Source organism: Amyelois transitella, chromosome 19, assembly GCF_032362555.1.
Source record: "Amyelois transitella isolate CPQ chromosome 19, ilAmyTran1.1, whole genome shotgun sequence".
NCBI classification, from domain to species: domain Eukaryota; kingdom Metazoa; phylum Arthropoda; class Insecta; order Lepidoptera; family Pyralidae; genus Amyelois; species Amyelois transitella.
The window spans coordinates 6,292,188-6,319,844 of NC_083522.1; the positions used below are offsets into that span (position 1 = coordinate 6,292,188).

At 36.2% G+C, this 27,657-nt stretch overlaps 1 protein-coding gene across 1 annotated transcript; it reads left to right on the plus strand.

The window, feature by feature from the left end:
- The first annotated feature begins 2,749 nt into the window (after positions 1–2,749).
- On the plus strand, positions 2,750–26,682 carry LOC106132586 (follistatin-A). The gene is made up of 6 exons (XM_013332035.2): positions 2,750–2,963; positions 12,910–13,101; positions 15,055–15,264; positions 23,091–23,306; positions 24,284–24,505; positions 25,084–26,682. The coding sequence occupies exons 1-6, from the start codon at positions 2,822–2,824 to the stop codon at positions 25,161–25,163; spliced, it is 1,062 nt and encodes a 353-aa protein (XP_013187489.2). The 5' UTR covers positions 2,750–2,821; the 3' UTR covers positions 25,164–26,682.
- The last annotated feature ends 975 nt before the right edge of the window (positions 26,683–27,657 follow it).

Here is a 27,657-nt window from a genome sequence, read left to right on the forward strand (position 1 = left end):
AGTATTCAAACTAATATAGATAACTATCAAAAACAGTCATTGGTGTATACCAATGACTCGGCCGTATGGCCGAGGTGTGATTCGAACCTGTGCCTTTCTGCGCATCACGCATTTTAAGCGGACACCTCACCAATTCGACCACCGACCCTCGCTACCATCATCTATATATATAAAACTCTTCCGTTACTGAGTGACTGACTGACAGACAACGCACAGTCGAAACTACTGGTCGTAGACAGCTGAAATTTGGAATGTAGGTTCCTTGGGATATGTAGGGGAGCACTAAGAAAGGATTTTTGGAAATTCAACCCCCAAGGGGGGGAAAAGGGGTAAAAACGTTTCTATGAAAAATCTTATTCCTTGGGTTTATAAACTTGAAACTTGGCATGAACACGTACATAGGCAAGTAAATATGTTTGACATTATAAGTTTTTTCAAACTACCCTCCAATCGTGATTTAGGGGGTGAGATTGGGTGACTGATTTATTAACGCACAGCTGAAACCGCTCGGTATAGGAGTCTGAGATTTTGAACAGAGGTTCCTTTAGTAACATAAGTGAGCACTAAGAAGGGATTTTTGAAATGTCAACCCCCAAAGGGGGGAAACGGGATAAACTGAGCCGGGGCTGCGGGAAAGTTCTAACGAGATACCGTGGCCCCGGAACGCAAAGGGCAACTAAAGGAACGAGGTGGGTTTTAGTCAGTAAAAGTCTGACACTCCCTTCCGTTCCACCCAGAGCGGGAGAGGTCATTTGATGATTTCCCATCCTTAAAAAAAAAGACTTTGTATGACAACTTTCTACTAATACTATAAAGAGGAACAATCTATTTTTTTATATGTTTGTTTGTTTACACATGTAATCGATAAACTCCGAAACTACTGAATCGATTTCAAACATTCACCATTAGAAAGCTACATCATCCCTGAGTAACACAGGCTATATTTAATTCCAGTTGTAACAAGATTTCAGCCTGTGGAAGTAAAAGCCCTGTCGAGATCATTAAAAAACGCTATATATAACCGAATTACACGTGGGCGAAGCCGCGGGCGGAAAGCTAGTCTTACATAAAATCATGCCTCTTTCCCGGAAAGGTAGGCAAGGACCACATGCCACGATTCCTACATACTTCTTTCGCTCCATTCATATTCATAACTCTCTTCATGCAAACATCTCTATTTCGGGTACTTTTGACCTGACCTATCGCCAGTACATCTCTATTTCTAGTTTGTTACTCCAACGTTATAACCATTTTTTTAAACAGATGATCAACGGAAATTTTGTGAAACTCACTGAACTTTTTATATCAAACTGCCAAGCCTTTTTTCTGGCTTGTTACTGACCATGGTTATATAAACTCAGTTTTATCGAACTAGAATCTGTTAGTTTTTGTGTGAAATTGAAATTTGTCTACGCGGTATTCAAAGCAAAATTAAAGAACATTTACAAGGTCCGCTCGAAAAGTAGGTAAAATATTTTTTGAGTTTGGATAAATTTGGGTTAAAATGCAAAAAAATAGGAATTCATTTTATCTGAAAAAAATGTCTCACTGTGTAATAAAACTTTATATGAGAGATCATTAGGTCATTAACTAAAATAAGGTATACATAAAAAAATTAAACCAATTTTTAAAATATAACTAAATCTGTCTCAAAACTGTGTCCAAACTACGTTTAGTTTATTATTTCGAGACATGTATCTAATCACTGGGATTTGCTTCAGCGATTACAGCTAATTATAGCCATAGGTGCAGCTACCGGCCATTTTGAAAATAATTAGCAGGGCACAGGAGACATTTTTCGGAATCCGGCCGAAAATATCCAATTTTATCGTAATCAACGTCATTACCTTTACCGATTACGATACTAATACTATACTGATCCCACCTCACGATGCAATAAAGTCCAAATTCCACCACATTTTCAAAATAACTATGTGTTTTGCTGTATTTGTTTTTTTACGAATGGCATGTAATAAGCGCCCTTGAAAAGACTTCAACGCTTTACCAACATCAAGTTCAATGATCCAGCGCCGTTTATTAAGCGGGCTTAATCTGATTAACTTTGAGTATCCATTGCGTAAGCTAATTAAATTCGATGTAATAATTATTGAGAAAACAAGTACATTTTTAGACCCCTTTTGATTTTGTTTTAATTTTCTCTTGACCATCGGAGTTTGGTCTTCGATCACCTGTTGAGAGTAAAAACAATGTATAATTTTCAAAAACGTTTAACGTTAAAGATTGCTTTTTTTGAGTGGTGCTTAACAAGGTAGAAAAATTTATATTTATAAGAAACGATAATGCTTCTTTTGGAATCTGCATGAATTCGGAACTAATCAAGATACATATACGACAGTCGTTCCGAATAGTAAGTTAATACTTATCTCGTATAAAACCATGTCCATAAAACATATTTATAGACACATCACTTTTCCGGGGATTAAAGCAGAGTCTACACTTTCCACTTACCACATTCCCTGCATACTGCTTTTCAAGTTCATCCACATTTAAGTCGGTTTCAGGTGCTCCATCTTTAAAATTTATAAAAATTTATGTTTCACCAGACTTTGGTCAATGTTTACCCAAGTTCCTCAGTGGTAGGTCATGCCAAAGCAGATGTCATCAGTGCAAAGGTTAGCACATAAGGGCGTCCGCAGACGTGTGCGTGAGTAGCGGCGAGGCGGAAGGCCGTCCGCGTCGCGTGGCGCGGTCGTCGACTCCCGCTGCATTGGTCCTGCAGTCGGTACGCTCCGGCCGGCGCGGCTGACCGCGCCAGTCCGCCACGACTCTCCGCTAAGGCAACACCGGCGGGCCGCGTCGGATGTGTCGCCCGGCGGGTGCAGCCCGGACTTGTTGCACGTGGAGGCGGCCCGGCCCGCACGCGCCAGCATGCGCGTCTAGTTGTAGCATGCGGGTGCCGCTGCTGCCAGTTTTGCTCCTCGTTCTCGCGCGCCCAGCTGCAGGTTAGAATTTTCTTTAACGACTCCAGTGACAGCGTTGAACCCTTTTTTCTTTATTCAGACGCTGTCGGTGCCCGTGCCTGTGAACTTGAATTTTCAATTATACGGTCCACATTCGATACCCGGAAAACTTCGTAACCGCTATAGAACCCCCTTCCAACCGCATATTCGTTTCGAAAAAGAAAGCCGATTATATATCGCCTCAACAAATGCAAATAAAAACTTATGATAAATTTATGCTAGTTTGTTAACTTATCATGTTATTTGTGTCGTGTATTTGAAGTTTTTTAACGCCAATTTCGAAAAATATCACACGTCGTTATCTCTAACGGGGCAGACAGACCTGATAATCTCGAAAATACCGAAGGCCATGTTAACCTGAATAACTTAGTAATGTACTTTATTGAGATTGAAATAGTGACAGATTCCAGTCCATCACCTAATGGAGGAATCTATAGTTTATAAGTCTTTCCCTTGATGAACTTTTACAATATGCGCGAGTAGATAAGCAATTGATACCACGAGGTTTAAATCTTAATGTGCTTAATAAAAGATTTTTAAGTGGTGGAAACTACACAGCAATCTTGTGTTTGTATTACATTGCCCGTTTAAAAATCTATTCATAATTATTGTACTTGAAAAGCAAAAGAAATGTAGGTAAGTACAGCCATTGAAAACCAATGAATAAATACCAAGAAAAATTCAACTTTAAAAGAATAATGTGATGGTTAAGTGATTTAATCCATTTGGAAAACACGCAAAAACCGTTCCCAGTGGGGAACGGTCACAATGAATGGTTTCAGTTAATCCAGGTGGAATAAATGAATTTAAATCGGTGCATTCTGGCCGACTCAACACTTCGCAAACAAACTTGTGCCAAGAAACTCCCGCCAATTCAATTACGCCTTTCCAATGCTTTAAAGATGCTGCACATCATGAACAAATAACTTTACTTTTAAATAATATGGCTGGTGTGGTATTATTAAATAGTTGTATGTAATAATTGATAACAGTACAAACCGTATGTTTTACATTCTAGTTTCTGCACGCAGCTTCGGGTTAAATTAAATGCTCGTTGTTCTCGTTGCCGTTAAAATTTGCCTCGTGTTATGTTTAACTTTATGTTTAAGCTCAGATGATCAACTATATTCATACAAAATTTCGTCAAAATCGGTCCTGCGGTTTAGCCATTAAAGCATAAAAAAGCAAAACAGGCAAACAAACTTGTAAATATCAGTAATATGTGACATTTGGTTCAGAGACAGGAATACTACTATCGCGCTAAACAGGCCGTCAATATATTTTTTAAATCTTGATCAACCTACTTTACCATATTATGCCACTTGATGACGAAGGCCCAATTTGTCATCAGATACAAAAAACCTACGATTTCCTTAAATCAAAGTTGCTTAGGAATTTTAATTGGACACAGATTCATTCTTTAGGAATTCTCTAACAACAGTTCCGGATAACTCCGGCCATAGTTACACAATGAGCCGGTTTTCTCGTTTTTATGCCACAGTAGGATAAAAACTATTGTTCATATTAAACTGGCCTTATTAAAGAAGAATATACACCGCATTGACCTTCAAACGTTATTTCGAACTTTCCACAATTGTTACTATAGGTTTCGATAGCAAAAAATTAAGTTTTAGGCTAAACAAAAAGATTTCTAGTTAAATACTTTTCACCCTTTACACCAATCTTAAAAAAATCTTATACACTAGCTTTTGCCCAGGGCTTCGCTCCCATGGGAATTTCCTATGGAAACGAAATAGTTTATGTTTACGTGAAATAGTTAAGTATTCAGACATTATTAGATCAAAATGTCACGACAGAAAGACAGACAGAAATTATTATAGATACGCAGCTTCAGGTAGCTTTAAGAATCGTTAATCCTTTTCAAAATTTATCAATAGGATTTGATTTATTACAGGATTTAAGATATATGTATATGCTTTGTGGCCCTTAGAAGTATGTTCTTAGAACATTTTGTCCTAGCATTACTGCATAGCACAGAAGTGTTTGTCGTCGCTTTAACAACTTTTATTAATTCGGTGGCTTGAGTCAAAATTTACGTAGGTATTACTTGTAACAACGTATTTAAATTTCCACATAAGTGGATAAAATAATATTTCTGTCTGTGATACATCCGCCGGCGCTCGGCTGCGGTTACCTGCTAATTGTAAGCCTGAATAATTAAATATAAACATTTTTACAAAGAATAACATTTTATTGAAGCTATATTTAAAATTTGAAACTTTCAAATACAATCGAAGCGTTTTGTGGCATCAAAATAACAGCATTTTCTTCAGTACAACTCATGCTAGACTAAGTATTAGGAAAAGCTATTATGAATGATTAAAGATATATTAATAACCAAATAACCGCTTATCTACCTAATAATAACACTGAGAAAATTATATATAATCATCATTTACCTGCTTACTAACATCGTGAGGAAGTCTACGGTCTGATATTGGACGATGTGAAGGAACAATAAGGGAATGTTGTGGTGTGAAAGATATAGTAGCAGAAAGAAATAGAAAAGAAAATACTTAGATTAGGCATATGAAGAGGATAAATGAAGGTTGCGGGTTGACTTACCGTGGAAACCGTGTACTTTCATCAAATCGTGAAGATACTGGCGAAAGGTCAGATCAAGAATTCCCAAAACCGACAAGCTTGCATGAAGGGAGTTATGAATATGTCATCACTAGCTGTGCCCGCAACTTCGTCCGTGTGGAATAGTTATTTTGGGCATCATTGAAGCCCTCAAGGATGAATAATTTTCCCCGTTATTTTTCACACTTTTCATTATTTCTCCGCTCCTAAAAGTTGCAGCGTGATGTTATATAGCCTAAAGCCTTCCTCGATAAATGGTCTATTCAACACAAAAATAATTTTTCAATTTCAATTGAACCAAACAAACAAACTCTTCAGCTTTATAATATTAGTATAGATTTAAAGGAGCCCGGTTACGCCATGGATCTTGGAGTGAAGGCTTTCTTAAGGCTTCTGTAATTATAAAAAAGAACTAAACTTAAAGAAAAAAAGGTTTTTGAACAGCAAATGCGTAAAAAGAACATAAGAGTAACAGTAAAGGCGATAGAGATCCGTAAGGATCTTATCACGTGAAAATCGATAATCTCTTGGACAAAACAATATTTTAACAATTTTGGCCAGAGATTTCGGATTTGGCAGCCGACTAAATTTGAATATGAAAAACAAATATTATGGAGATGCATCTGGGCGAGTCGATCAACTGGCGGGCACCTGCGGGCTAGTGATTAACTAACGCAACAAATATCGAAAGTTAAACTTTTATTGTTGATAAACATTGTTTTAAGATAATCATGTCCGACGACAAAAAATACCTATATATAATTTGTCACATAAATGTACGATTAAAATTTTTCGTTTATTTTAAACTTACCTATTTCATTTAAGGAATTTAAATGTAAAACGTAACGATCGATGTATATTATTACTAAATGTGAAATTTTAACCTTAATTACCTGTGTGCCTTCAAGCAGAGTAGAATCTCGCTCGAAAGCCCGACAGGCACAGATAGCCAGGAATTTCTAAAATATTGCCTAAACTTGACATAATCAGTGCGCATCCTGTTACTGGCACTAAAGTTAAAAAAGTAAAGATGAAAATAGATGGATTCCTATACACAATGATGCATCAAGCGACAGATTGTTTAGTTCTGAGTATTTAATCTCCAATATGCACATTACGTCGCCTCTAACGGGTTTATTGCTTTAGAATGAAGGCGGCCGTCTGCATGCCAAACTAAGATTCTGGTGATCGGCCGTTCAAATATGCGTACACGCTTCCACGCGCCGGCATTGAACTGCCGCGAAATTTATGAGTTCTGCCTCTTCACATACAAATGTTTCCGTGAATTTCGCTGTGAGAAGTTAAAATTCGTTACTAGTTCGTAAACATAACCTAAAGCCGTATCTTCTTAGTATTTTATCACATAATTCTATTAGATACAGTATTTTGTTATTTGTCATGTTAGAAATTTCATAAGTACCATTCAAAGTGACATAATAATTATTAAATATATTTTACAAAGCAATCCATTTTGCTTTAGTTAAACTAAATTATTCTTTCTACGCGTAATCACTGTACATAATTCAACTTATCGATATCACATTCACCCCCATCACTAGCATGAATGCACGGCGAGGTGCATCGCTCGCCGCATCGGCGGACCACTCACTCAACTTTCAAAACGAATCGAATAAAATGCATCGTCAGACTCTCCGGTTTTGCAAAGCTGCCAATTTTTAATACTATCCATGTTTCGTTATCTGTATATGCACTCTCCTTTACTTACGAGGTTTTTTCATGATAGGATATAGACGTAATTATATTATTATTGTCACCTTACATCTGAAAAACATCAAAAGTCAAAGTAGTTTATCTTCGATGAGGAGGAATTTTATTTTTCATAGACCATGATGAAGAAAGTATTACAAGTTATTACGACAGTGAGTTCACATCTAGAGCGCGTAATTTGGGAAATACTGTTCTTTAAATATCTTAAGGTGTCAGTTGGTGTCAGTAGGTGGATGCGGTATTTGGATTTGAATTGACAGAAACACGTGAGGGTCCAAGGCCTGCTTTTGAGGCTATGCCAAGAGTTACATCAAAACTGATGGCAATTAGTGCATTATCTAAAAGTAGACCAACAAAAAAAACATTTTTTCAAAATACATACTTAAATAACCATAAACTTATATTCTTCCTTACATCACTTTAAAATCACGTTGGTTTCAGGCTACTTCTAGATGGTAAAGAGGCATATGTCCAGTAAAAAACTTTAATTTTTTTTAAATAGAATTACGATACGTTGCTCGCAACTTCGTCCGTCTTCAAAATCTATAAATATCTACTTATTATGTTATCCAAGGTTAAGCTATATTATCACAAAGTTTCAGAAGTTTTTGCGTGAAATAGTAACAACCACACACATCATTACAAACTTTGCATTTAAAAAAATTGAGACACGGTAGAATGTTTATGTTAATTTGTTTGCATATGAACCGATTTTTATTTGTTAACTAAAAAAATAGGAGACGAAAAAACAAGACATCAATTAAAGCATAACAAAATAAAACAAACCATTTTATTTTTGACAGTGTTGGCGCCAGATAAAAATAAAGCAATTGAACAAACAAGCTTCTTGGCTTTATTATGACGGTTGCGACATCATTGATTCACAAAAATGCAATTTATTCTGTCCTCGTGATTTTTCACATTTTTTTAAACAGTTTGTCTAAACTAGAGACAAACAACGATATGATGTATTATTTTGGTGCTTAGAGTTTAATTAAATTTTTTAGCTCAGTATTTCCACATTATCAAAAAATATTCCACACATCCTGATCATAAAAAAGGTCACATATGTAGTGATGTGAATCTTAAACTTACATCGAGAAAAATTTAATTGTGAAAGTACCTATTTTCTTTTTCCAAATACCACTTATTATAATGTCCGAAATAATTTTGTACATCGTTATAATATCTTCACCTTATTGACCTTAGTACGTAGCAAATTGGCTAGACAGAGATTAGAATATTATGCGAAATGTCCAGACACCTTAAGTCCGTCCTTCGCAACCTAAAACAAAATATAGGTCGGCTGGAGGCTACCAGACAATCACAATTTTAAATTAAGCTCCCTTATTTCAAATAAAACAGACTTGAAAATCAACAATTCATAAAATATATCCATCATTAAAATTTATTACAACATAGACACTTATTTTAAATACCTTTGCTGGTGATAAAATTTTATTCAATGACACAGACGAAAATAAAAATGGTTTTTGTTTTGATAACCTTCTTGGCTTTGAATATGCGTAATGAAATAACATCATAGAAATTCATTATCAATTTATATAATGTTACGTCTTAGTATTTTTTAAAAGTTCTGCATGCCATCCGCTTTAGGAACTGGTATAAATTGCCTTAACTGGAGATTTAGGAAGAAGTTTTTCTTCCTCTTTATATTGGGTTTGGTATTGTGGTTTTTATACGTGTGAATAATGACACAGTATATAAAAGACCGATAAGACCATAGCAAAAATAATAGCATTTATTTTTCCACAGTATTTGCGCAAATCCATTCAAAGATTTATATCGGAAATCGTACATTTTCATTTCGAATAACAGGTGAAAGGATATCCTGCTTTTGTTTGTAAATAAAACGTGAAATATGTTCCTCGTAAACCTCTCGATATTAATATGAAAAGTTATTGAGTAAGCGAAAAATAGTTTTTGTTATTCGACGCTGACGGCGATCAAACGGGATTGTTTATTTTTGGATTAAAATAGTGTTCTTATAATTAGCTGTGCGAATTTAGCTCGCTATTCTTGTGCCATTGAGGTGTATGTAACAAATATTATCGGTAGAAATGATACTGGTCTATTTACATTCGTGCCCGCACTTGACTAAGTGTTTGTTTTTCGCGGCTTCTTCACAATTTGTACGCTAATAGCTCTAACAATACCCCTGATATTTGCTGACCAAGAATTGATTTAGGTATCATTTCTTGTAACGACTCAAACGTTTTGTATGAACCAGAAGAATTTGGCCTTTATACTCATGTAAAATAGTTATTCTTTTCGTTGTTGCTAGGGGACGTAAAGCTGAAAAACGAAGTGCTACCTACCTACCTACGTGTAAGTTACCTCATATTAAAGTATCTATGCGGAGAAATGTCACAGAGAAGTGACCGCCAGAAGAAATCTTTTCAATGATATACATGACACCTTAACCCATTAGGACGTAGACAGAGCCATCAGTTTTCTAGTTGGAAAAACTCCAAGGGCATAATCAGCTGGACGGATAGTAACAGGTTACTAGCCCATCGCCTAAAATAAGAATCACAAGTTTAGAAGCCTTTTAAAAAGCTAGGATCTTTAATCAGTAAACCCTGCCGGTGCTCACTTACGAAGCCGAAACCTGGGTAGGTTTTTACCAAAGAATAAATTAATAAATTGATGGAGCACAAAAAAAAAAGTCTTCGACAGCAAAGCAAAGTAGCAGATGTGACGAAACGAAATCCCACTTCAAATGGAAATGAGCTGGACATGTAACCCGGAAGAAAGAGCCGTCAAAAGTCCCCAGGTAAGACCACAAATGCGGTGGAAAGATGTCAAATTGGATCCAGAACGCTCAATGTAGAAAGCAATGCAAAAAGTTGACGAAAGCTTATACCAAAATGGTTGAAAAGGACTAAGGATGAAGATGATAATAATAATCAATTTGGCCGTAAATTGAAGTATGGATATTTAAATCGAAATCGTACGCACGTGGTGTATGTGCCAACATTAATTTATTTTCGATGATTTACAAAGATATACACGAGTGTGTTGATAGGGTCAACAACCGCCTGGCTCCGGTCCCCACTTAAATCATATTCAGCTTTATTTGCATTTCTACCACTGGATTTAATGCTGATACGACAGCACAGACGACAGGTCAAACTAGCTTCGTTATTTTTATTTGTAGGTTTTTATTTATAGGTTATCTGTTTTTATGGTGAAGGAAAACATCGTGAGGAAATCTGCACATGCAGGCTACTGGATGACCAAAACGAGTTTGATTCTTCTGCAAACGTCAAGAGTCACTTCGTGTAAATTTATTACTCCAGGATTGTGTTCACAGGCTTACACACCGGTCCTCTCCAAGAGAAGTGATGTGAGGAAGGATGAATCTCACAACTTTCGTTCGATATTCTTGATACTTAATTTCTCAACGTTAATAGAGGTAAATAAAATAATGCGTGTACGTATAAAAAGTTACAAACATTCGCAAAGTTTAAAACAATATATTTTACCACCGTACCGCATTACGATAGAGCTTCACTATGCCTAAAACTTTAATAACTTTATTCATATACATATATTTATAATTTTCGTTTTGGTTACTTGTTTATTTATATAGATCCGTTTGAAGCCAGCCAGACTATTTTTTAAAATAAAAATGTTATTTAATAATAACAATCTTCGCATCGAACGAAACCGGATTAATATTTTGCGCAGTAAACATCTTTCGAATTCAACATTGTGCCCAAAAGGATCCAAAATAACGTTACTATTTAAAAATAAAAAAACTTGATGGACGAGAAAAATGAAATCGCTAAAATTGAGACGTCCATGTTTGGTTGTGGCTCGCAGTCGCAGGCGCATGAAAAGTGGCGTCTGGTGGTCGTCTAGCACGGCCGGCGAGTCGTGACTCATACACTGGAATCCGACCGAATACGGGTCTGGTACCTTCACTGTTAGAAGTCTAAATGCCGAAAGTATTTTGTAGTTTTCTATGAAAAATGTCAAAAAAGGAACGAAAGTCATGAAAGGAGGATCAGTTAAAAAACTGTATTTTATTAAGTTATTTAAATCACTTTATATACTTACGTAAATAACCTAATAAGACATTTTTTCATTACATTTAATTACTTAACATTTAATAAAAGAATTGTCAAACGTCCAATTACCTAATATTCTCTTAAGAGGAAAATAATATATCAAAACTAAACAATCGTTTTACCTTGTGAGTAGCACTGTACGGATCTGCTCCAGCGCAGCGCATAATTATGATATTACTTTTAATATTTCAAAAGTAAATCACGGGAAGGCTTATAAAACTTGTGATTCTTATTTTGGGCTAACTAAAACGTGACCTTTGAGACTTAACATGTCACTGAAAAATTTATCATACTGCTTAAATTATCAATACTTTTACCTAAAATGTTTCTTACATTATATGTACTGATATATATAAATATACAAAACTCCATCAGGAAAACATGAAGTGTAATCACAGTATTTTTTTTCACATTTTGTTTATGTACTTTTCTAAGCGATTATACCGCGCAGGCGCATCTGCTCTAATGTTTAGTCTGCGAGTGAACATTTTATTACATAGTAGACGAAGGTTCCGCTTTCTGAGATGTATTTTTGAGGCTAGCCGACTGGAGTAAATATACACCTAGAATTAGTATATATGGTCGTTTTATGACGCTGGTGGATGTTTTCGTTTATTAAGTCCGATTTAAATACGTTTTCCCGATTGATTGAGAGCTGCGTTGCTAAAAATGTTAGCACGCATTTTTCTTTGCTCTATAATGAAGGAGTTGCCAGACCGACACACGGGGCAAAAAAAAATATATAAAAATAATATTTATTGTCAAAATAGAATACATGGTATCACTTATTGATGTCAAACTTCACATATAATTAAAGATAGCGAACTCTATTTGTTGGCCTTTCGCTGGCCCTTAGTGTACCCGGACTGAAACTAACTACGATCATTCCCATTTTACCAGTTGAACCTCTCTTCTCTCTTCTGGGCCTGAAGTATTCTTACCTTCATTTTTCTTTCCACTTTGTCCAATCAACAGCAATTTCAGTTTTAAGACAATTGGCACGCATATCATCTACAGCGACGTCAAGATTGTCTTCTGCCTACAGGCATGCATACAAGATACATCTTCATCACGATGACGTACATATCCGAATAAACTTTAGCTGTTTTAACAGGGGTTTAAACAGGGAAATAATATGATTGATGTCCGCCGATTACTACTTACTACCAAATCATCCTTGGAAATTTTATGGATGAAATGAAGTGTGAATTAGAAGTGAAAGATAGGTCTTTCGCTTCTAATTCACACTTCATTGTGTAGGACTACCTAGACATAATAAAATTTCATCAAAAATGTGAAAAGAAGTTTTTAGTACCTACCTACGTTACATAATATCCCTCAGTAGCGCTAATGCTAGTCGCAAAACATCATGAGAGCATGATATAAAATTCTTGAAATCGATATGGATATAGTCATCGTCCTTCGGGTGTTAGTAACCTAGACTATAAGCAGTATGTTCTTAATTGATTCATTTATTTAGTGAATTATTTTGTCAACAGCCGGTATCTGCTGGTCGGGGATGGAGCGCGGCGGGCGTTGCAGTTCGGTGGTGGCGCTGCGCGTGGGCCGCGCGGAGTGCTGCGCGGGCGCCGCTCGCTCGCCCGCCGCTTGGAGCCCGCGCGATCTCGACAGTGGCGAGATCTTCTTCTACAAGGCGCTTTCTGGAGGCGTGCCGTGTACAGCATGCGCTGGTTAGATAAGCTTAATTTAAAAAAAAAATCAAGTGCTTAGCAGGCCACGTGCATTGTAGGAGCCCATATAGGACGATGGTAACTAAGGAAATATTATTTTCAATCAAATTTGTATGAAATTTTACTTTTCCGAGTACATTTTATAAAGTTCACAAAAGTTACATGTTATTCAGCTCTTATAGTTTTCCTTTAAACTTTATTATATATACTGTGGCTGTAATTATAATACTTCTAAAAGTGATGTCCTCCTTTATGAAGAGGTCTCCAGGTCACAACATTACCCAGACATTATTTCAATTACTATCCATGGCTTATAGTATTTATACTTTTCTAGCGCAATATGTGCTACAACCAAAGGCATTATGTAAAAAAGGTACAGTCGTAAAACAAAAGATAAGGACATTGAAACGAAATTGAGGTACATTACGTAAGGAAGTGATACGGTTAGAATACAGTGTAATCCATATTAAAGCATGCAGTGTTAGACAAACTGATAAATCGTCATAACAATCAAGCCAGGGCATCGACCGATAAATGAACGCTGTGAAATCAAGAGAAATGTTTGGCACACTGACAAAAATGTGATTTTAAAGAATACCTACACAAATAATTTAGTTTTTCTTGGACTAGTCAAATTTTACAACAATATACTTGGTTCTCTTTACAAATATGGTGTTTCATAAGCATTTTTAAAGGACTGATGAAATGAAATTAATCTCAGTATAATTTTATACATATCCCAGCCCAGATTCTTGGCAGAAAAATTTTACTTCCAATACTCAGACCGATCAGCTCAACCAATTTATATGGAGGATTAAAAGTTTTTGTTAACTTACGAATAACAAATCACCTGTTTTTAAACGGTCAAAGAACTAATGACAAGAACTGAACCCATTATACAATAAACGCAGAATCAGTCAAAAATTAACAAACGTACCACATGTACTTGTTACGGAGTAAACAGAGTCAAAACTCTCGCAAAGACTGAAAGGGCACGTTCAGGCCAGTTGTATGTCTTAATGATAGAATTGAGATGGAAATAGTTCCAAAGTTGGACCACCGCCCAAACGAAGAATCCCAAGATTAATAGTAGGTATATCCCTTAGTCGCCTATTATTATCATCCATGGGGTGAGGGTGAGTGATTTTGTTCTAAAGTGTCGGAAACCATACCGCAAAATTTACAAACTTTTCAACAATCAACAATGAGACGGAAATAGCGTACAAAATGAAATTCATTGGAACCTATTCTCAAACCAAATCTTCACTAATATTTGTGTTTGTGCGTCAAAAGGAAAATCCGTATTGAATTCACCTGAAGCTATTGAGGCTTGTGCCAAGATGCATCGGGAGCTGCGAAATTTAACGTGAAATTGGAACAGAATTTTACGTAGGCAGCCGGAATTTCTGCACACAAATATAACAGTACCGTTTGTTTGCTATGCATGAATGAATTCGTCCACATGAGATTCGCAAACATGCGTTGTTTACTAAAATTGTGGAAAAAAAGTATAAAAATAATGTGATGCACAAGTGAAAAAGAAGCGACGCAGATATTCGTTTGTAGCAAGAATGAATAAGTTACCTTAGAAATAAAATGTCATGATAGAATAGAATGACATAAGGAGAGATAGAGTTATTCTATTGTATTCTCTGCGTAAGCACATCCCAAACTGCCTTGGTAGTGACGTGCATTCCACAAAGATAAATAAATAGTACCTAGTTACCCTGAACTTTCCTAAACTTATGAATTTAACTAGTAATCAATCATGAATTTCTTACACACAATACGCCTCTTTCCCTGAGACAAAAGCAGAGACTATACATCTCACTTGCAACTATTCTTACATACTACTTACTTATTTGATCAAAGTATGTAAGTTTGTCAAGGCCTTCCCTTCTAATGATTCCATTTACATCAAAAGTTTATCAACTTTTTAATTTCTTTCAATAGAATCTTGCGCCGGGGTATCGTGTGGCTCCGGCCGGCGGTGCGTAGTCCGGGGCGGTCGAGCGCGGTGCGTGTGCGCAGCGGCGTGCCGCCGTGTGGGTTCCGTGTGCGGCACCGACGGCAAGACCTACCCGTCTCTCTGTCGTCTCCGACGGCGGGCCTGCCGGAGACCGGCCAAACATCTCAGCATGGACTACCCTGGACCGTGTCAAGGTTTGACATAGATCTTTATAATGTATGTACGTCTTCTATTCTTGAAGGCTTCCGTGGCGCAGCGGTAGTCCCGGTTTCGAATCTCGGCCGGAACATGATGAGAAACGAACTTTTTCTAATTGGTCTGGGTCTTGGATGTGTATCTTTATAAGTTTTTTTTTTAAATAAAGTATCTCGAAATATGAGACTCGAGACTAAGGTAGAGATTTGGTTATGGACCTGTCTCCTTTTTCGGTCATTTATGCATCGCGCACGCGCGGCTCTGTTTTTATCACGCAAAAAACTAGCTGTTTCGCTTTTTAATATGACGTGGAACGGGCCAAAAATAATGGGGTCTGGAGAAAATTATACTATTATCTTTTCTTCGTGCTGTTGTTCGTTTATTAGCCAACGTATGGAATTAAATTGAACTTACTGTTACCACCATGAGGTCTCTTTTACTGCCGCAAGCAGAGTGTGAACTTAATCATATAAGACTATTTTATTTTATAAGTAAGCCCACTTACTGTATTTCTTACTAAATATATATAGAGATACTGCCGATAAAACAACAATCACATGACTTTTCATTCAAGAAAATGTGTGGGATTAAGTGACTGATGTGATCACCTTTTATTATTATTCTCATATAATGTATTCGTTTTCCAAGATTTGTCATGGAGTAGTCAAGACTAGAATAAACAAAATAATTATTTTCATATCTACTAGACTTACATCGACGATCAGCGTTTTTCACGGCATCATTAAAGATGCATTAGGTGACTGCACACGTTATTACAGCGCCTAATACAAGATGAGACAATGAGTTTTATTTGTGTACTTTGTATAATGGTTTTTCTGAGACTTTGTATGTGCAATATTCTTTTTTAATTCGCGCAGGAATATCAGGATTACTTGTTGCTTTTCTTCATTGGCCAAGGAAAACACATAATCTAGTAGTTGAAAAGTTTACACTGACAGAAGAGTTTCGTCATTTTAACGTGTTTCTAATTGCGCCTTCCCCCACTGTTCTTCGGGGCCTGGGGCCAATAACTGCAAAGATAAAAACGTTTATAAATATATAAAAATAGAAAGCATAGATTCAAAAATAAATTTTTAAAACATATTTTTCTAAGATTTGCATTATGAACTTTCTCCCACCTTGTAAATTATTTAGTTTTCTTATGGTTATATAGTATTAATTGATTTTAAATAATGTAATTTAATTATAGTGATTTTTTAACATAATTACATTATATTTTGATTTAATAAATAGGTTTTGTTAATATTTTATATGGATTAACAAATCTAACAAGGTTTTTTTTAATTAATTTATTTAACGCGTTGATATCTTTTGTAGGTCGTAAAATATATTATCTCATTTTAAATTATCATACATTTTGACGTAATTTTTATTTACCTTGCAAATTAAGATATGAAGAATAAAAAGAAAAAAAATTAAGAACTTCTTAGGTTAAAAAACGTATACAATGATATCACGCTAAATCAATTTTATATAAACCTCTTGCGTTACTGAAGACAATGTAAAACCGAAAATTTTGGACATAGTGGCATCCATAAAATGTATACTATACCTTTGGAAGTGTACAAGACCTACAAATATAACATTTCTCATACTTTCGCATAAAAGTATTTCAAATTGGTATTTTAGGTTTTAATTGTGAAAGGTTAGTATAACTATTATATTCACTTGCCTAGCAACTATATCGGCCTAGCAACATGGCAATAAAGCCCGCCAACTGACGGCTGTTTAAAGCCCATCAAACTTAAAGCTAATGAAACTTTACAAGCTCATTAAGGCTGGTTTGAGCCACACACTTCTTGAACTTTATCTAGGATTTTGTAAGCAGTAACTGTTTTTTCTGTGGCGACTTGTTCTTTTCTATTCTTTTCTTAAAGATTTTTCTTCTCTCACAATTCAAGAATGGTACCTATAAATATACATACCTACCTACATTCAAAAACGTAATTAAGTATTCTTCCTCCTGGCTTAAGTCCCGGTTGCATCCTCACCACTCTGAAAAGGAGTCAGGAGTATATCTTTGACCATAGATCCTGGATCCGACCTCCGCAACCTTTGCAGTTAAACCTAACCCGTATTAGATCGATCATGGTTACACATACAGTTACCTGAATGTGCAGCTTTCCTGACGATGTTTTCCTCGTTTTTGTACCGTACCTCACTAGAATGTTTGGGTATGTATGTGGCAGACTGTACATGGGTACATGTAAATATTAGCTATATAAATACCCTGGTATGTGTTCACAATGATTGCCCGTGGCATAGGATGGCAATGCTCAGGCGAGTCACGAGCCTCACGACCGCACTATCGCCCGTCTAGCCGAGCGTCTGCGCATGTGCACACAATGGCGCCATTTTCATTTTCGCGTCACACATGCGTCACATGCTTATTTCCCACGATTGGCTAGGCGGGAATAGTATGAGACCATAGAAATGGAATGATTGTAAAGCAACAAAAGATTTGAAATAATGTGTCGTCGTCTTGAATTGAACACCGCTTTTTCGCACTGTCAAATAAATCTCATAATTGGGATAGAATATATAAAGATGTGACAACCATCAGTTACGACCAACACGTACCACTTTGTAGTCTTAGATATATCATTCCGAATTTTAAGGATAAGAAAGACATCCATCTGAATAAACGTAAACCATATAAGTATAGTCTATTTCCCTTGTGGGGCAGTCCGAGCCAACAATCTCGAAAAGACTAAAAGGCCACGTTCAGCTGTATGGCTTCATGATGGAATTGAGATTCAAAATGTGGCAAGTTGCTAGCCCATCGCCTACAAGAGGAATCCCAAGTTTATACGCCTTTTACGACATTCATCGGAAAGACACATGTTTAAACGTTGGCTCTTTGATAACTGGTGACTTTATTTAATCCAAAATAAACAAATTCGGTTACAAGCATCGCTAGTCAGTACTTTGTTTGTGTAAAATGCGGAGTCGGGCGCCTCGGCCCGCAGTCGCCGCTGCAGCCGCCGCTTCCACACCTATCTTTCTCCACGATTGTTTTCCACCGGAGCATTAATCGTAGATGCCTTAATGACTGGCCACTCCCCTACTATCGTATAGCTTTGTAAATGGCTCGGTTCGCTACATCTCTATTGGAATCAGGACTCAGTAATGGCTCATTGCGATGCCCGATACGTCTGGCCGTCTCGCCTCGGGTGCTCGCATGTGAATGAGAACTCATTACCATAAGTTTTCGAATACTATCTTAACGGCCTTTTTGAAAATTCGAAAGCGTAAGGAAATAATAGAGATAATGCGTATTTATGGATGTACTTACCGAGAGCGGATGTATTCATATTAATTGTGCATTTAAATAACAAATGGGAATAAGTACAGAAAACGTTACCGACGTGCCTGCAAGTAGATTTGGAATACGGTATTCCCAGCACGTCTGTCTTAGGCGTAATATTTATGCCTAGGTGAGTTCGATGCCTGGGTGGTCATAGAATTCACTTGTAGTTCAACAACAAATCAAATGGATTGAAATAAATTATTATAACTTTTTTGTATATGACATCTTATAGTGACGTTTGTAATAAGCATTTCGCTTGATTCGAGTCATGTCTGTTTGATTTATCTAAATTATTACCTGTTAAACTTCACCACAGTGCTGTATTTTAGGTGATTGCTTAAAAAGCTGAAGAACTGTTGTGATAGCAACCTAATCGGGCGCTGTAGTTATTTAATTTGTAGATTTACAAATCTCAAAAGTTCCTTTACGACTTGAATCTTGTATTATATTATTGCAGTAATTGTTTTTATCCTTTCCCACCACACAACAAACCGTAAGTGCACATGAATATTTTAATTAAACGCCGTCAATTCAGAAACGATATTGCGTCAGTAAAGACGATAGCGTCGCGTCATAATTTTCGCAAACTCGTTCCATTATTAAACTTACTAAAAAAATATTAAACTTATGTTCGAGAACCGCTGGTAAGCGCCAGCAGGATGTCATCGGCGAATGCAGAAGAGTGCAATTACGCGGCGGACGCAAAACCGGCCTGGGACGTGCCGAGCTCGAATCAATGGGGATATGTTACGAACTTACGAGTAAAAGTCACTACCCTTTTCATAAACGACACTCTATCTCGAAATGCGCTTGTAATTTCGAGTTCGGTGCACGAGTTATCGCGGTATTTAAAATCGATTCTGAGTGGTTATGTTATTTCTAATCATCCTATGTACTAGAATATTATTTATTCCTTAGCTTCATGTTATTGAAGAGCTCTTTCAGACACACTTGATCATGATTGATATGATCTGGTCGTGACAAAACTGCAGTTATAAGGACGCCAATGTACTACAATGTACTTTAGGTTACTTTTCCGACTTTGTTCCCTTGTGATTCTTAAGTAAATATATAAACTACAAGTTAAAATAACAGAACAAACTCTTTAAGATTAAAAGTACATGAAATGGTAACTGTAATCTAAGATTTTTTTCTCATTTATTTTTATTACGTCAATCAAGTTCTTAGCAGATAAAACATTCATTATAATTTATAGATTATGAATCAAGTCTATAACTTCACTTGCTAATCTCAACTTGCATTCATGAGTTGATAAAGACACGTCTTGCATTTCAAGTTTCTTTTGAGTACCTATGATTAGATTTTTGCATATAAATTCTACATCACCATATACCTTAACACGTGGTTGCGCATTAACATGCATATTGTTTTAATAGGCACTGTTGTCTCTAAATTATGGGACTTCATTTGCAATAACTCCTGAGAAAATTACGGTTTTAACTATACAAAATGTTGTATATCACATGACTGTCTGATTTATATGGTCATAAACAAAACGTTGAAGACAAATCAATGGACTCGATAAAAATAATGGTTTTTAAATATTCATAATCCAAGGTAGGTTAGGGACCTCATCATCAGGGATGTGAGACATGAGTCGCGTCGAGTAATTTTAAGTCTATCCAGGAAAGTGTAAGTCAGGTACTTACACTCTCCTGGATAGTGGAGATTTGCGGATTTCGGACACTCCAGGAGGACACATTCGGGACTAATACCATGAACGCCCTTCGTAACCACAGCTGCGTAACTTCATTCGTTTCTTCGAAATCTATATACTAAGATTATAAAGCTGAAGAGTTTGTTTGTTTGAACGCGCTAAACTCAGGAACTACTGGTTCGAATTGAAAAATTCTTATTGTGTCGAATAGACTATTAATCGAGGAAGGTTAAAGGCTATATAACATCACGCTGCAACTTAAGCGAAGAAACAATGGAAAATGTGAAGAAAAAAAAACGGGGAGAATTATTCACTCTTGAGGGCTTCAAAGATGCCCAAAATAACTATTCCTCGCGGACGAAGTCGCGGGCCCAACTAGTTTAAAATAATGATATAGGATTAAAACATCGGCATCTAATCAGAAATCAAAATCGGGTACTATCATATCGAAATATTGAAGTTACGAGATAGGTACCGTATTCATCCTACAGTCATCAAGACATTAATTATTTTTTTAAGTATAGGAAAGGAAAAGAAGGAAAGTGGCAAGTATAGGAAAACAATCAATTTGAATTCACCAAGAGTTCAAAAGACATTTTTAATGTTTGAAGAAAAATATTAAAGAAGCCTTATGCAAAACAAAGGATGTTAAGCTGTTTAATTAGTTCATTTAGTAACCGTCTAACAGTATATTGCAAATCTCCTCGTACGGAATGAGGTCTCAGCCGTAATTTCATGAGATTATGTTATTAGCAAGGCGTCGCTATCTAAATTATTCCTCAAGTATGTAAATGTGGTAAGGTATCAGTTCTATTCTAATCGCAAAGTGTGAAGGTGTCATAACCGCAGTCGGTCCTTGGGGCCAGACGTCCTCATTCCATGTTATGAATAACCGACACGATAATACCTCGGACCCATCGCTGTTTATGAGCTAAGGTGACCACGAAATCCTATTTTCGTATGCTGCATTCCAATATTAACGTTTTTGTAAAATGATTAGCGTAGGCAGTACCTAGCTCAACAAGAAATTAGCGCGTTCTACAAATATTACATCAATACTTAATAATCAGTATACCTATATTTTAACAATAATTGGTAATATTGTTAAATTATGCACTTTAAATTAATAATCTAAATAAAGCAATTGCAAAAAGTTTTAGATTTATTATTATATTTATAGGCAAGTATCCCTGAATCCTAACTTTTCCGACAGGATTTGATTTGTAAAAATAAGCCAAATTTTGAGAACCTAGCTGTGTATAGGCTTGGTGGCTTGCAAAGGTAAGTAACTTATAACTTCGACTGGTGTTCAAACTTGCTCCGCAAAGTATCAAGTCACGAATATTTGTTTAGAATGTTGAACGTGTGGACTCGAGTGGGCACAGAGGCACAGAGCGATTGACGTGGCATAGACAAAAAGTGTTACTTTGTTGGATATATAACATGTAAAATAAGTCTTAAAAGGCATTAACTGTAATGCACCCATTTTGTTGTCGGCCATTGTCAATCGCCTGATAAAAGGGAAATAATATAAAACAACGGGCCCTGCCGGCGGCTTCGATTTAGACGTGATAAATTCCCTGTAATCTAAACCTAAACGCAGGCACTTGATCGCTGTCTAGACTAGACTAACGTCGCTCTTTAAAACCGCAATACGATACAATCGGGAAAAGCGTTGGATATTTACAAGCCTCGCTGGACAAAATAATGAGGAAGCAGAAGTATATCCTTTATTCAAAGCAAGGTATTCAAAAGTTTCCTAAAAAAAATTAACCGTTATAAAATCCCAAGAGAACTCGTTCATAATATTTACAAGTTAAAATGTTTTAGACCTTTATTTTCGTTAATTAATTACTTATTTGAGAATAAACTGAGCTGAAGAGATATTTTTTTGGGGAGAAATAACGCAATGAAAAATGATAATTCAAATAACTGAAGACAGAAGATAATATGCATATTAAATAATAATGACCTAGCTGATTTCAATTAATCATATTTTGTTTATTAGGGGGCTCTCGTCCAATCGAATACATATGCGGCACGAGGTGTCGTTTCTATGCCCACCATAATTTTTTCTAGCTGCTTGTTTGTCTGATTTCTACTCCGTTATTATGTTACATTAGGCCTCGTATTTCCTATTTTACAGCCACGCCGTGTCAGTAAACTTTTTATCTGGCTCGAAGGACCAGCTATTATCGTTATTATAGGCGTTACGGTAACTTTATAGCGACTTTATTGCTTTGTCTATAGTAACTAAGTAGGGTTTCACACGCCCTACTATCTATTGGCAAATAAAAAGGCATTTTGAAATTATTGCATAATAGGTATCTTAGCGACACAGACATAGTTGCTAATATGCATCGGTATCGTTAATATCAGAGTTAATCTGCAGTTAATCTCATTTAGTTGCGGTACTTTAATTAGTAACGGTCATTTCAATATAGCTCCATGGCTTACTACATTCTCATAACTTTTAAGTAATGGTACAAGCAGTTATTTAAATGAAAACTTACCTCACTGGAACAATTATATCAACTGGCTTGTGTCCCGGAGCTCTATTATATTCTCATAACACAGGGGTTACTGTGTTCTGTGGTTACAATCAGGTAGGCAGTACCGGACACTCTGTACTTGTGTATGCAATATGCATGCAAGTTTACTATGATTGTGTCGCACTTGTATAAAAAAGACACCCAATGTTTCATTCGATACAATGTTAGCAGAATTACAGCTGTGTGTTACATACACACAGCTGTAATTCTGCTAACATTGTTTGTAAAAGCTAGTACTTTTCTATTTAAAAACATTGTTTTCAGAGGGTAGCTGCGATCTAGTCCGTTGCGGCGGCGAGAAACGCTGCGTGTTAGACGCTGAGCTGGGCGCACATTGCGTGCGCTGCGGCTCCTGTAACGTCGCCGGCGCACCCGTCTGTGCTGTTGATGGCAAGACGTATGCGGGCGCCTGCGCGCTCAGGAATGCCGCCTGTGAACGCGGCAAGGCGTTGCCGCTGGCCTATAGAGGGTCTTGCATTGGTGAGTTTTCAAAATTAAATTAAAAATTTATAATAGTTGTAATGGGACATTTCAACAATACTTACAATAATTGTCATATATTTTGGTTTTTACAACATTGGTTGAGATCAAATAAATTACTTAAAACTAAGTTTACCAACTGCCGCTTCCGTTACTTGCGTCAGTGCAGAAGAAGCAGTAACAAACTGCACTGCAGAATTTCTTCAATAACGTCATCTTCACAATTATCCAAACGTAGAATAGAAATGTGGACGAGAGAATACATTGTTATAATTAATTAGTTTATATGAAATTTAGATAATAAAAAATATAATTTTAATTTCGAAACTTTTTTTCACATTTTTAATCATTTTTGTGGCAACGTTACATTTCTGGCTCCTTTGTATTTTTGTTTACTTTGTTTAACCAAGTTTTTATTTATGATCCGCGGTATCATGACCTCGTGACATTGCTTTGTCATTAATCTAGAATTCAATTCAAAATTTCAGCTCAATCCAACAACAGGTCAAATTATGACTTGCAACATTTGATTGCAGACAGGTTGAACTAAATAAAAGATCGCAAATAATAGTATGACGTAGCTCAGGAAAAAAGACGGCGCAAAAGAGAATAATTGAAACAAAATAGTAAAAATCCTTGAGTATTCGGCTACTGGACATTGATATGCCAATCATATGATCAACTTTATAACGTTAATCACAGTTGCGTCCTCACCTCTCTGAAAAAGAGCCCGGGGTGCGCCTATGACCATGGTCCTGGACCGGGTAAATAGGGTTTTTTCACGAAGCGTCCTCCATCTGACTTCCACCACCTCCACAGGGAAACCTTATCCATATTGGATAATGGTTACAGATCCAATTAAATTAATGTGCAGGTTTATTCCGGGTTCTTTTCCCACGCTGTAAGAGCATTGGTTAGCAAATAAACCAATATACATAGAAATTTTATTTACCTACGCTTGATTTGATCTTTCCCAGCGAACGCGACATGCGCATCTATAACTTGCGGTGCCGGCCAGCGCTGCGTCGCTGGCGGCGCTAGTGGGGCGCGGTGCGTGTCTTGTGGATCTTGCGGTGGGGGAGCACGACGGCAGCTGTGTGGCACTGACTCGAGGACGTATTCCTCATGGTGCCGCCTACAGAGAGCAGCGTGCCACGCCGGGAGGGTAGTGGATCCGTTACACCCTGGACCTTGCAAAGGTAACATTCTAAAAGTTGATATCAGAGCGCGCGGTCACTGTTTTGTGGCTCTTGCAGGGCCACGAAGGCAGCTCTGTCCAAGTCAAGGACGTACTCATCATGGTGCCGGCTGCAGAGAGCGGCATGCTACGCAGGGAGGGTAGTTGAGTCCCACCCTGACCTTGCGTGTGTTCTAGAACTTACTAGAGATTAATAAATGAACGCGTGGGGCGTGTATTTTGAAGAAGGCACGACAGCAGCTGTTTGGGGACAAGTTTAGGCTATAAAGCGTAGCTACGCAACAACACGGAGAAAAAAAAGTGCACCTGTTGATGTTGCTGCGACGTTGTTTCAGCATAGTCGATTGAAAACGAGCCATTGTATTTGGTGTATGCATCAATTCAAATAAAAACATTATCTATCAAGCTATTCTTGACATTAGATCCAGTCTGCTTCACAAGTACAAGAATTAACTTCTAGTCTCTTCTTATGCGTTACACTCTTGTCAGAGTGGTCGTGGTCGTACAGAAGGGTTAGTTCTCTAGTAGTTGAAACGTTTATCTGTTGCTAAGGCATTTCTTACTTAATTTTCTTTTCAGGCAACAAGAACATAACGGACAACAGCGTCGCTCGCGAACGTGAACGACATGGAGGCGACATCGACACACGCGTCCTATAGTCATAGACTTAGTTTTAGCGCAGTTTAGCTTCGTAGGTTCGGCACGCGGCGGTCTGGATTATTATTATGCAGGAAATTAAATTAAACTTTAAAAAAATACTTGTTAGAAATACTACGTGTCCATTAATTTGTTGTGTTATTCCTATGCTATAAATTTTAATTGTTTTATAAAAAATGTCGTGTTAAAAAGGTACATACCCAAGACCGCCGCGCAGTCATTCTCGTGCCAGGTTAACCGAAACAGATCAAACATTTCTTAGTTAGCGTAGATTTAGACGATTTATTGAGATGCACGTATTTTCGAACTTTGTAGATAAATAATAATTCTTTAATAGTTTTTAATAATTATTAACACTTACCTTATTAAATTTGAGCACCAAATCGTACTTAATATTTAGTCAAAATATTTCTAGGGTCTTTGTAGTTAGCACAATATTTGGAACCTTAGAATATTTAATGAAATTCTTATATCTAGTTGTCGTTCGGACACACGAAGCTTATAATTGATGAAATTATTAACAGTTTCATCGGACTGACATTGTTCTTAAAATTTGATTAACTCTTAGTACTTTAAGACTTAATTTTACTTCAACATGGTTAACGCTTATATGCAATATTTATTATTATTAAGTTACAAATAAAAGTTTAGTGCAATAATTTTATTGAAAATTGTATGAAATTTATGTTACATGTTTTGTTTTGTTTGTTTAAAATTGAATCGTGTTTCGCATAAGTCAAATTTTAATTCGAAAATATGAAGTGTTATCGAATACGTTTTCAGTATTACGTGGATGTAAGATTTTAGAATATCTTTATTTTCGAAACATTTTACATTGGAAATTAAGTGATCTTTATTAGACTGTAGATAAAAGTAATTTATTGTTACTTACGAATCATTTCCAAAATGTTTTCCAATATTATTTGTATGTGAGTTTACATTTATGTGGTAGCGCAGCGTGTCACTAAGTAGATTATTTCTTGGCGTCCTTTTTAGCTTTAATTAAATAGTTAGTTTGTCTGTACTTATGTTTCAGTACCTACATTGTTAACATGTTTAAACGTTCGGACATAGTCTAGCTAGTGAATATCCATGCATACATATTTGATTTTGTTTTGTTCCTAATAAATTAGCCAGCTCTTGTTTTTTTCTATGAATAATCGTTTCAGATCAAACTTAAAACTTTTGATACACATTCGGGATAAAAAAGAACTTTAATGTTATTATTTTAATGCCAAGCCATAGATTTTTGTGTTAAGATCAACCTCGCTTATTTGACACAGGTACACTGAGTTCCTTTGTAATTAAAAATCCAAAGATTCAAAATTGCAAATAAGCGAAGCTAAATCATAATAAAACCATAACTTGAGGCCGATTTTGGTAAATAGGTCCCATGATTTTGATAAACAAAGTCTTTAATGCTACAAGCAACTTATGCTAAATAGTCTTTTTCTGATTATCCACACCCATACATCATCAAACTAGGAAAATACGATTACTTACATTTAAAATCGATCATACATATTCTCAATTCTATCTTAAAGCCAAATAGCTGAACGTGGCCTATCAGTCTTTACAAGACTGTTGGCTCTGTCTACCCCGCAAGGGATATAGACGTGATTATATGTATGTATGTATGCATACATATTCCTAAAGTTCTTATGGGGTTCAATTAAAAAAATTGGTTGTCAAAATTTAACGTTTAGTCACTTTTAAAACTACAACGGCCTTCTCATGTTGATAATAATGTGACGAATGTTTTTAATTTTATTCTTATGTGGATGAACGCCTAGGCTCCTGTCAATTACGTTTTAATGCTAATCAAGTTGTTATCTGTACCCGACTGTAATAATACTAAATTGTTGTAGTTGAACTCTTTGCAAACTTAGATGTATAATATATTGTCCTTGTTTCTTCATAAATATTTTACATTGAACTTGGTTGTTTTATTAATAACTTGCGATTTCGTGAGCACGGTTTGTATTATTACAATTTTATTAAAAAAACGGAAAAGAAAAATAACCCCTTTAAAAAAAACTATGAGTCAAGTTTCTCTTGTCATTGTCTGCAGGAAATCTGACTTAAAAACCGTTATTTACATCATCTATTTAAACTAATACGATAAAATTGAAAAACTGCATCACTTTGATACACTTTATTCAATTGCTGGTCATTAAACTTATGTTTTATAAAATCACACTTACTATACAGGGTGACATTTAAAACAACTGCATCCTTTTAAACATAGACTATACCCATGCTTCTGAGCTGTTTGAGCCTATTTTTATTTAAATTAAACGTCATCATTTTCACATTTAAAATACCCTCAAAAACTACGTCACACGCTTTATTAAAGACCAATACTACAAAAAGAAATTAAAACTTAACATGTAAATAAATGTCTGAAAATAACTTATTTTTCTAGTATCAAGATCAAGTACAGAGTTGTCGAGATCGCTCAGCTGAATGAATTGTGTCGTTGACCTCTGAATCTTA

Excerpts from the sequence above, each read along its gene's own strand:
- LOC106132586 (XM_013332035.2), top strand. The coding sequence starts at position 2,822 with ATGTGTCGCCCGGCGGGTGCAGCCCGGACTTGTTGCACGTGGAGGCGG. Across the intron at positions 23,307-24,283 it reads CTATAGAGGGTCTTGCATTG|CGAACGCGACATGCGCATCT; the intron begins GTGAGTTTTCAA and ends GATCTTTCCCAG. Across the intron at positions 24,506-25,083 it reads ACACCCTGGACCTTGCAAAG|GCAACAAGAACATAACGGAC; the intron begins GTAACATTCTAA and ends TTTTCTTTTCAG.